Source organism: Amia ocellicauda, chromosome 12, assembly GCF_036373705.1.
Source record: "Amia ocellicauda isolate fAmiCal2 chromosome 12, fAmiCal2.hap1, whole genome shotgun sequence".
In the NCBI taxonomy this organism is placed as follows: domain Eukaryota; kingdom Metazoa; phylum Chordata; class Actinopteri; order Amiiformes; family Amiidae; genus Amia; species Amia ocellicauda.
This window is the reverse complement of record NC_089861.1, coordinates 26,202,914-26,214,492: the sequence shown is the minus strand read 5'-3', so window position 1 is coordinate 26,214,492 and position 11,579 is coordinate 26,202,914. Positions and strand designations below refer to the sequence as shown.

The 11,579-nt window shown below is 44.3% G+C and overlaps 1 protein-coding gene across 1 annotated transcript; it reads right to left on the bottom strand.

The window, feature by feature from the left end:
* Nucleotides 1-48: 48 nt before the first annotated feature.
* yif1a (Yip1 interacting factor homolog A (S. cerevisiae)) lies at nucleotides 49-5,472 on the bottom strand. Its single transcript, XM_066719067.1, has 8 exons — nucleotides 5,203-5,472; nucleotides 4,698-4,939; nucleotides 4,471-4,575; nucleotides 4,104-4,182; nucleotides 1,457-1,514; nucleotides 938-1,093; nucleotides 686-779; nucleotides 49-605 (listed from the first exon to the last, which is right to left on the bottom strand). Exons 1-8 carry the CDS (start codon nucleotides 5,231-5,233, stop codon nucleotides 450-452), a joined length of 921 nt encoding a protein of 306 aa, XP_066575164.1. The 5' UTR covers nucleotides 5,234-5,472; the 3' UTR covers nucleotides 49-449.
* Between the last annotated feature and the right edge of the window lie 6,107 nt (nucleotides 5,473-11,579).

Genomic DNA, 11,579 nt, shown 5'->3' with positions numbered 1-11,579 from the left:
CAAACACAAATACATGACTACAGAATTAACAAACAGAAGAAGCATTACAAAAATCCAAACCTCTGCTTTTATTTTGTTACAAAACAAACATAATCATCATCATCATCATAATACTAATCATATGAATATAGTTCTTGTCACTCTATCTATAGGCAGTGTTTGGAATCCAAAGAGGAATTCTAGAACAGTCCATCCATCCCTTGAGCCGCTGTGTCCTCTTGACACCCCCGGGGCAAATGACAAGAACCCAACCCCCACTGAACTGCCCCCACCTACAGCTCAGAGTGGAGCAGTCTGGGATCATGAGAGTGTGTGTGTGTCTGTGTGTGCGAGCCGATGTCTTTGACTTTGTGTGAGTCTGTGTGTGTCTTTGACTTTGTGTGTATGATTTTCTGTGTCCATTTCTGACGGTGTGGGGGCGTATCCTTCTCTAGTCTCCACCCCTTCTCTCATCTGATTAGGTGATGGGTGAGCCAGTAGATGATGACTGGCTGGAAAGCGGCGGTTGCCACAGTGATGTACATGCGGAGGCGGTTCCTGTGGTTGTGCCCACCCATCGACTCCGTAGACACTGACGACAGGATCTTCATCCGGAGAGAACGCACCTGAGAGAGATAGAGACGGAATCAGATGTGTGTGTTCAGTAGTATTATTTCCTTGTTCTTCCCTCCTCTACCTCACTCACAATGAAGAACATGAGCGCGCAGGAGGTCCAGGACAGTGCCACGTAGTATCCGTCACTGCCAAACACCAGCCCAGACAGCAACGACAGGATCATACTGCAGAGGGTCAGGAGAGGAGATAGAGAGAGGTGGTGGAGGAGAGCAGGGAGGAGGGAGGGAGAGAGATATTTAACGAGAGAGACTTTGCCACAGAAACACACACACAGAGAGAGTGACAGAGACGGAGCTGGGGGTCAGGTCCTCTCCTTACTAACCACACATATTTGTATCCGGAGTAGGCCAGGAGGTCGAAGGTCGAGAGGTCAGAGTGCACGGTCACCAGGTAGAGGCAGAGCAGCAGCACCAGCACCTCCAGGACGACCCAGACCAGTGCCGAGCTGGCACACACTCCCAGCACCTCCGGAGAGAACCTGGGGGTGGGAGAGGAGAGAGAAGCGGGGAGAGGGAGAGGGATGAGGCAGAGTCAGAGGTCATTCAGGCAGAGCAAAGATCTATACAGATGCCTCATTTGCCGACATTATAATACAAACACTCATAAAAATGTCAAATACTTGCATCGAGTTTATTACATTTCACACAAAATAATACATTGACTATCACAAAAACTTGATATATCGCCCGGCCCTACATTCAGGCATAGCAAACATCTATGCTGCAGTGAATTGCACTAAAAATGCAATTACAATGTCTCTGTCTGTCTGTCTGTCTCTCTCTCTCTCTCTCTCTCTCTCCCTCCTTCCTTCCTTCCCTCCTTCTCTCTCCCTCCCTCTCACCTCTGCTGAATGCCCAGAGCCATGCCTGCCAGCAGGATGTAGGTGATGAAGGCCATACCTGAGGGAGAGAGGGAGGGAGGAAGGTGTATTATACTGCATTACACAATAATAATAGAACATACTGTATGGAGGGTGATCAGCGCCAAAATTAAGATGAACGTGATTATGAACACGAAGTTGATTATGTGCAATGGATAGGACAATAAGCGCACTGGCTACTGTCCACAACCTCTGATTGACAGAGTTCAATGTTTTTACATTGAAAAAAAAAGAAATACAAGAGACGCTATGAAATGTAGAAGTGCACTGAGAAATATGAATAGCAAAGAGACAAACAGGAAATAAATATATACATGTTGAAACTAATGAATGAATAAATAAATGTTGAAATAAATAAACAAATAAATAGATAAATAAATAGATAGGCCTAAATGTCTATGTATTTGTTTAATCGTGTATTTATTTTATTATATTAGTTTGGATAGTCCTCCATACTCTGAAACCGTGTAACTCCATGAAATTAAACATATTTGTAAAAAAATATATATACCTAAAAAACATCATCCATACATCATAATTCGGACCCAAAAAATACCAGTCTCACAGTCGTGTGCCTTAACCACTACATAGTGTAGCACTGTTGAGCCTCACTAAAGGCGCTGCGGTGAATCTGCATTGTGCTGCAGGAGAACGGGGTTCGAGTCCCCGCTGCGTCCGGACCCACGAGTCATTACATTATGAATATAGGTATGTGTTCTATAGCTCCACAATACATTGTATAAATACACAGAGAAAATAAATACACGATTAAACATGGACATTTAGGCATATCTATTTATTTATTTGTTTATTTATTTCAACATTTATTTATTCATTCATTCATTAGTTTCAACATGTATATATTTATTTCCTGTTTGTCTCTTTGCTATTCACATTTCTCAGTGCGCTTCTACATTTTGTAACGTCTCTTGTATTTCTTTTTGTTTTCAATGTGACAAGACATTGAACTCTGTCCAACATAGCTAGTGGGCGGTAGCCAATACGCTTATTGTCCTATCCAGTGCTTATAATCATCTTCATGTTCACGTTCATAATTCTCTTCATGTTCCATCTTCATAATCATGTTAATAATCATCTTCAAAATCATCTTCATCTTCATAATCACGTTCATCTTAATTTTGGCACTGATCACCCTCCATAATACTGTGCAGTATGTCACAGTCCACTAGAGTCAGGGCTGCATACCACAGTAAGGCTGGGCGATATGACTTAAAAATAATATCTTGATATTTTTTGAAATTTGGGCAATGCACGATATATATCTCGATATTTCTTGTTTTTATCCAATCAAGCCACAAAATAAGACCAAAGACATTCAAACTACAATCCTTCAATAAGCAAAACTAACAAATACTACATGCAGGCTGTCATGGTAAATATATGCAGAATGCAACACATTACAGGGCAAGTGTTGTGTGATTACTATTACATGTATTATGTTGTTATGGGATATACACACACACACACATAAGGAATTTTATATAGAACAATTATCCGGTCAAGGAAGGAAGGACAGCAGCTCCCGTCTAAAAACAGTCCATATTCACTGATGTCTCAAAAATTATTTATTAGAGAAAAAGTGAACATTATAATGGTTACGCGTTTCGACTTATCTTCCTCAGAGCACATATATAAATATACACATTATGATTTACTGTCACATAACAACAATAACACAAGTAATACTAATCACGCAACACATGCGCTGTAAAAGGTACAGATTCAGGTAGATTTAGCACAGCCGGGTTTATAGTGGCGCATTAACATCTAATACTACTAGACAGAGACATTTCTTCACTGACTGTCGTGTTTCGATTCTGCTTACCGGTACAGCACGTTGTTAATACAAAATTGTTATAATTTTATTATTATTATTATTAATATTATTAATACAACTGTTGAACCACCTCACCATCTTAATAAAAAGAAAATGATACTTCCTGCATGTGTTTGCATTGCTTTCCAATTTATTGAAATGCAAACAAACGTTATTATTAATTTTATTCAAATGATATCATCTAAATTAGCGGGGGTGGGGGCTGCTTGCAGATCGAATTTAGCCCGGCGACGAGAGCGGGGCGCAATATGTGCGCTTGCGCATTAAAGTTTATTTTTGTTATTGTGGTTATTGTGTGTCAGTTCCTCATGTCTGTCTGTGTTTCTGATACACATTTCTACCTGCATCCAGCACGTGTGGAAGAACCGGGAAGAATGCAAAGTGTCCTAATGACGTAAAATACTGCCGTAAAGATTGCAATTTGCGACACCACGATATAGCATAATATGAAACGAGACGTTTTTCTATCGTCATACGATATATATCGTCATATCGCACAGCCCTACACCACAGTCCACTACAGTGCAGTATATCACAGTCCACTACAGCAGTACAGTACACCACAGTGCAGTACAACACAAAATAGTGCAGTACAGTATATTATAATGCAGTATAGTTCAGTATCCTATACAGTGCAGTGTAGTATTTTCTGAATCTATACAGACATGAAGTGACCCCCTAAACCCTGCAGACTGAACTCTGCAGTCACCCCGCCCTCACCCCTACCCAGACTGTGACCTGCACACTCACTGGGGATGTAGAGGTCCGGTGCGTTGACGTCATGCCGTGGTGTCAAAGGGCTATCTCTGTGGTACCGCACCTCCCAGTCCTGCAACACAGACATAGACACAGACATGTACACACGCACACACACACACAGACATGTACATGTGCACACACACAAAGACACACAGGTGTGAATGAGAACCACCATGGCAATGAATCAGAGCTGCGACCATCATTGAAGAGAGTGCCGCCCGATTGGCAGTCCAATAAGAGCTGACAGACAGACAGACGGCACACTTTCTGAAGAGACCGTACTACATTTTCACACAAAACACAAACAAACCAACAGACAGTCAGACAGGAGGGTCAATGACTGGAGGTCTGGGGTCACCTGGTGTGTGTACGGGAACAGCAGGAGCAGCAGCTTCTTCATGACGTATTTTGTGTCAACGGCGAAAAAATATTTCAGCTTGTTGACAGACATGAACCTGTTAATCTGGAGGGAGAGGGCGGAAGAGCGAGAGAGAGGAGGGGGAGAGAGAGAAGAGATTAAATGTAGCGAAAGCTCCATGATTTTCTCTCCCTCACCCTGCCCCCTCTTTTCTCCCTCTCCCTCACCTCCTTGTTAACGATGTCCTTGCCCTGCGCTGCTATGGAGGAGCTGTACATCACGGCGGCGCTGGCCACGGGCTCCGACAGGAAGCTGTTCACGTTGAAGCCCCCAGCCCCGCCCATGTCAAAGCCCTGGCCCCCGTACCCCCCTGCCCCGCCAGGTGGGGGCACCCCGGAGCTGGTATCGTCGAAGAGCTGGGGCCCACCACTCCCCGCGGGCACCGGGGCACGCCCACGCAGTTTCGGACCTGAGGCACACAGAGAGAGAGAGAGGGAGAGAGATTGTTAAAACACAGTCCGGCACAGTGTAGTGTAGTAAAGTGCAGTGTAGTGTAAAACAGTAAAAAACAGTATAGTGGAAAGGGAGTATTGTGAACTACAGTACAGTACAATACAGAATACACTGTAGTACAATAGAGTATAACTCAGTGTAGTACAATAGAGTATAGCTCAGTGTAGTACAATACAGTATAGCTCAGTGTAGTACAATACTGCGGCCGCGCATACTCACTGTGTCTGTATCCGTGGTGCGGCAGCTCCATACTCGACCACTAAATTACTTGACCGTTTTAGGATATTGGACTAATATTGTTAATATCGGCGGCGTTATGTTGCACTGCAGTCTCTGTACGCGGCGTAATGGATATAGTACAGCAGCAGGCCGGCTTATAATCGGGGTATTGACGGCTTTTACAAGTGAAAATAACCTTAAAACACTAATCCCTGGCCAAAACTTGTCACAACTCCCGCTGACATCAACAAACGGAGCCACGTACAGGCCCACCTCCCCTGTCACGCTATTGGCCGACCTGGCTGTGCCTGCGTGGCAGCGTTGGGCCAACTCGCACTCTTATTGGCCCGTTGAATTGTCACTCTGCTTTCAGAGGGGGCGGGTCTCTAGGGCAGGTAGAGGCCGGTTGAAAGTTGCGATAGGTGTTCCTGTGTGTCCGTCAACTTACAGGCGCCGTGTGATTGGTCCAGACGTTTTGTTCCTGGCTCATAATTTCGGCTGCCGATTGGTCAATAAGGAGAATTGTCATTGGTGGGAAGGCTGCGAAACTGCAGGGACGTCACATTTTCACTGGTGTCATAAAAATACATACTAATTCCACGAATATACTAATAATCAATGTATTGAATTGTATTAATGTCCCTGTTTGCGTAGCTAGTCTAGGTACATATATCATACAGAACTATACTACACTATACCATACTATATACTACACTTAATCTTGTGGATATTTTTCATGACTTCAGTATGGGTATCTGTAGGAAAAGACTGCTGCGTTAAATTAACATAAAGAAAATGGCATTCAAACTTTACAAACTTTTCGGGTGAAATCCGAGGGCAATTGAAGCGCAGTACCAGCTCCTCGCCAGCAGAGGGAAGCAGAGCGCCGCCCCGCCCCCAGACCTGTGTCAAATACCATTACAAATTTGTATTCCTGTATTTTAATTACATCAAATATCGTTTCAATTGTGTATTTTAAAAAAATACAAACAGTTTCCTGTTTGACAATTGGCTGTATTTCAGTAGTATTTGATATTATCCTTTTTCAATAACGTGTATTTGAATCCAGGGTTGTATTGGAAAATATAGCCTTATTTGTGCATTACAACAATATAAATGTAACACAACATTAACACAACATAAGACGACTGCTGCTCCCTGTGAGATGAACTGTTTGAAACCCTCATATTTTTCAAGTGTAATAACGCAGCATTTTTATTAACGTGAATGGCTATCTGTATACTTTAATTTAAACATTATTCCAATTATTTTGCAGGTTTGAGATTCAAAGTTGAACAACTGCGTGTACTTTTGGAAAAATACATATACTCAGTGTTAATCATAATACTATTAAAAGTTCAACTAAAACACAAATGTGGTCATAACATGACAGAGAAGGTAGAAAGTATTTACTTTCAGTTGGAGTCTTGATGTGTTGGTAATTGTAGACTATCTTTGTTGTGGTGCTGAGTTTGTTGTGATGTACAAATGACATGCCAATACTTTTAAGAAGTATTTTCAAATATGTTCAACTAGTAATTGTGAAACAGGATACAATTTTTAATTTTTAAAATAAGATGTTGGAAAAGTATTTGAAGTAATTGGAAATTCAGAAAATAAGTATTTGACCCAGGTCTGCCAGCCCCAACCAAAGTGGGAGTGAGAAGTTGTGTGGCCATCTTGAGTGATGAGAAGATCACTACACTGCAAATATGATATGCAGCCTGTAAAAATAAACACGATCCCTTGTGAAAGATAGAACAATCAGCCAATCACGATTACTGATTAAACGATATTCTGAATTATATGTATGACTTTCACAACAGCACTATTATACCATCACTACTCTACCACAGTAAACCTCCTATTGCTACAGTACAGTACACATCCACCACACACACACCTTCACTCTCTCATACACACATTCACTCTCTCTCTCAGACACATTCACTCTCTCTCTCACACACACATTCGCTCTCTCACACACACATTCACTCTCTCTCACACACACATTCACTCTCTCTCACACACACATTCACTCTCTCTCTCACACAACATGTATGGGGCAGTGCAGAGCTGTCTGGATTATTCTAAGCAACTAAACATTTATTTTAAATGAATACAGATTTAAATATGGATTTTTTCTTCATCAGTCAGTCAGTGTCTCAGTCAGTCAGTCAGTTAGTGTGGCAGTCAGTCGATGCGTCAGTCAGTTAGTGTGTCAGTTACTTAGTGTGTCTATCAGTCAGTGTCAGTCACTTAGTGTGTCTGTCAGTCAGTCAGTCAGTGTGTCAGTCAGTGTGTCAGTCAGTCAATGTACCAGTCAGTCAGTCAGTCAGTGTGTCAGTCAGTCAGTGTGTCAGTCACTTAATGTGCCAGTCAGTCAGTGTGTCAGTCACTTAATGTGCCAGTCAGTCAGTGTCAGAGTCCCTTCTGGCTCAGTTTCACTCTGAGTGAGGTGCCACGCCCTGACTGCACCTTCTACTGATAAGATAACAAGGCGCTCTCTCTAACGAGGCAATGAGGGGGAGGGGGCAGGGGGCTGACACTGCACTCTCTCTCTTTCTTTCTTTCTCTCCCTCTCTCTCTCTCTCTCTTTTCCTCACAATTCAATTCAATTAAAAAAAGCTTTATTGGCAGGACTAAGGCATCAGTGTGGCCACAGCAGTGACTGATGGGCCCCGTGCTCAGGACCAGGGTGGTGAGGAACAACACGGACAGGAATTAGCACACTGTTACTGTCGGGGGGGGGGATTGATGATTTAAAAAAATAATTGAGAGAGAAAGAGACTGAGAGACGCAGGGGGAGAGAGAGAGAGAGAGAGAGAGAGAGATTATATTTTATGATGTGCGATGTGTCTTGCCCTTCGCCCTGTTAATTGCTTCTGATTATAAATACGCTGAAACTAAAACTTTGTACAGCCTTGTCACGCCAACACAGGCCTGCTGGGAGAGAGATGCCCTGCTGTACTGCATTGTGGCTCTCCAGGACCCCAGAGTTTTACCCCCCGCCCCTGCATGGTGTTTTCCTGGTGCTGTTTATCTGTTGATGCCTCCGTGTGTCACTTTATTTATGGGGGCCAGACTTTAGCCCCTCGCTGCCCCTCCCTGTGTGCAGTTACGAGAAGAGTGGCACAATGTAGAGATGGGTGAGGCCTGTACCACAGTGACCAGCTCTGGAGCTGACGGACAGAGGGGGAGGGGGGAAATTGTAGCCGAGAGATCAGAGTCCAGTCAGTACCACACAATATAGTGCAGTGCAGTATAGTGCAGTGCAGTGCAGTATAGTACAGTGCAGTATAGTCCAGTACCATACAATACAGTAAAGTGTAGTATAATACAATTTAGGGCCAGTATGGCTCAGTATGTGTCTTTGTGTGTGTGAGTGTCAATGTGTGTATGTATGTGTTGCAGTGTGTGTGAGTGTGTCAGTTTGTGAGTGTGTGTGTGTGTGTAAGTGTGTGTGTGTGTGTGTGTGTGAGTGAGTTTCAGTCCAATACAGGATGTGGTACAGGGCAGGTATATATAAGTTAATCATTGACAGGCCTTTTAGACATTAACCCCTCTCTGTTTCCCTCCCTCTCTCCCTCCCTCTCTCCAGCTCGCTTCTTAAGCTGAGCTGAGTGCTGAGGCTTTCACTCTCTTCTGTCAGCAGCCTCCCTCTCTCTCTCTCTCCCACTCTGCTTCTATCTCTCTCTCACACACCCTCGCTCTGCTCAGCTTCTGCACTTTCTCGCTTTCTCTCTCAAACTCTCTCTCTCTCTGCCTCTGTCTCAGTGTCTCGCTCTCTTTCTCTCTGTCCATTTCTCTCTTCTGCTCTCTTTCTCTCCTGCGGAGCAATCGATATGGAGCAATCCACTTTGGTAAGTTACTCAATCTTTGTTATATTATCATTATAATTATTATTACTATTGTCTGTGTTAATGTGTGTGTGAGTTTATACTGTAAGATATGAATCCACAGCCCCTGAATTTTTTGATGAATTGTGGGTTATTTGCACACGGTCCCTTACACTTCTGCAGTAATTGTGGGGGTTTCCTGGGTCTTAGTGTTTTGGGAGGTGTCTGTTCCCCCTCAGACTTTGGGTGCTGGCTGTACCAAGCGCCTCTGTTGGGTGGGGGAAACAGGCAGTGAAGCATTCTGGGATGTGTAGTGTGAAGAAAAATGGTGTGCAGATTTTCCAGAGTGTGTGTGTGTGTGTGTGTGTATGTATTAGGCAGAGAAGGTCACAGGTGAGAGGTCAGCAGTCAGAGTGAGAGATTGAGAAAGAGACAAAGGGAGTATTGGAGAGAGAGAGAGATAGACAGACAAAGAGAAACAGAGACAGACAGAAAGAGAAGGAGAGAAGGAACTAGGGAGAGAGTTTATTGTTTTATGGTCATGTTTTTGTACAGAGATTAAGGCTTGGCCATTCAAAGTCAGAGAGAGAGGGAGGGGGGGAGAACAGGAGGAGGAGGAGGAGGAGGAAGGGAGATAATGGAGCGTGTGTGAAAAAGTGAGAGGAAGAGATGGAGTGAGAGAGCTAGAGAGAAAGAGAAAGAGAAATGGAAAAATAGAGGTACCATAAAGCTGCAGCTATCTAGAGTGGACCTTAGAACTAAATGTGGGAGGACTGAGCGTCTATGGTGGCTGTAAATTGGGCCCAGGGTCACAGGGAGTGGCTCCGACACACTGAGCAAATAGCACACACACTGCACACACACAGCGACCAAAGCAGTAAAATGCAGTAGTATAGACCAGTACAGTGTAGGGCCGTGCACTGTAGAGCTATAGTACTACAGTACAGTAGAGCACAGCACACCACAGTACAGGTGAAGGAGGTTCAGTATCTGTATAGTCCTCTCTCTCTCTCTCTCTCTCCCTCACTGTTGACTCTGCTCTGACTCTCCAATAAGATGTTGTGTGTTGCCAAGATGACCAGCTGTTTACAACACAGAGACCAACACACATGCACAGGCACAGACATATACTAAACACAGAAAGTTTAGAATTAGTAGTAGCAGTGTAGTTCTGTAGTTGTGACCCAAACCTGTCCCTCTCTCTCACTCTCTCAGGGTGTCTGTGTGCGGTGTGCCCGGCCTGCAGGCGGTGGTGGCGTGGCAGCCTGGCGCTCACTGGCTGTAACAGCAACTCCATGTGGAAGAGCTGAGCTGAGGTTCCAGTGGAGCTGCTGTTACTTGCAGAGAGCCGCCCCTTGACCTGCTGACATCCGACCCCTGACCCCTTGGGTGACCCCCCTTATAGAGCAATTTCCTGTGATATCTCTTCATGAAGGTGGGCCGTATCATCACTGGGACGTAAGGGCTTGTCTGGGGCTGGAGGAGGCACAGGGTGATGACATCATGGATGGGACAAGGGGTGCAGGGCGATGACCTATGAATTGACAGCCAGTGTTTGTTAGGTGCTGCCTGTCAGTTCTGTAGGCCACGGACCTGCCCTCCACATATTGGCACCCTGACTCACTGACAGACTGATTGACTGTTTGATGGATACAGTGTTAACAATAAAGTAGTTTTGTTACTGTGAAATCTGAGTCTGTGATTCTGTGCGTGTGTGAGTGTGAGCGTCTGGGTCTTTGAAGGTGTACATGCATCAGAGTTATTGGATGCGTCTCTCGGACCGTCTTTACCCTCCACCCATCCCCAAACACACACAGTTCCCCCCCCCCCACTCCCTCTGCCCCTTCAAGCCGCGGGTTGGAATTCTCATGGTGTTCTACTGCACTCTGTTCGTAACTAGATGCGACACAGTGATACAGAGAGTGGGTGGGTCAAGGGTGATGGGTCAGGGGTCATGTCTGTATTACACACATTATTATTACTACTACTACTACTACTACTACTACTACTACTACTACTACTACTGTCTTAGCCAACGCGGATATGTGATGTTGCAATTAAACAACGAAGAGAATAAATAAAAATAAAAGTTCTAAACAAGATTGAAGTTTAGAAATGTACCAGGGGGTTGTTGCACAGTGTGACCACACGAGGGCAGTCGTGCTTTAGAAATCAGCTGTCTCACCCTTTATACCTCCCTCTCCTTCAAATGCTCTTGGCCTGCTCTTCACCTCTCTCTCTCTCTCTCTCTCTCTCTCTCTCTCTCTCTCTCTCTCTCTCCCTCCCTTTCATTTTCCCTTCTCCTTGACAGAAGGTCACTGTGACCCCACCCCACACAAACACAGCATAGTGGACAGGTGTTACTCTGACAAAGTGTAAGTGTGTCTAGTATGTTGTTTGTGAGTGCATGTGTGTCCATGTATAGTACAGTACAAGAGTGACAGTCACTCAAGGGCATTGACCTCCTGAACCTAGACAGAACAATCCCACAACCACCCAGCACAGTGACACAACAATATAGAACAATTCCAAATCCAC

What these genes read in the sequence shown, in the direction of transcription:
- yif1a (XM_066719067.1), bottom strand. Translation starts at nt 5,233, where the DNA reads ATGGAGCTGCCGCACCACGGATACAGACACA. An exon ending in GCTCTGGGCATTCAGCAGAG is followed by an intron (nt 1,094 to 1,456) that starts GTGAGAGGGAGG and finishes TCCCACCCCCAG; the next exon opens with GTTCTCTCCGGAGGTGCTGG. An exon ending in GCGCGCTCATGTTCTTCATT is followed by an intron (nt 606 to 685) that starts GTGAGTGAGGTA and finishes TATCTCTCTCAG; the next exon opens with GTGCGTTCTCTCCGGATGAA.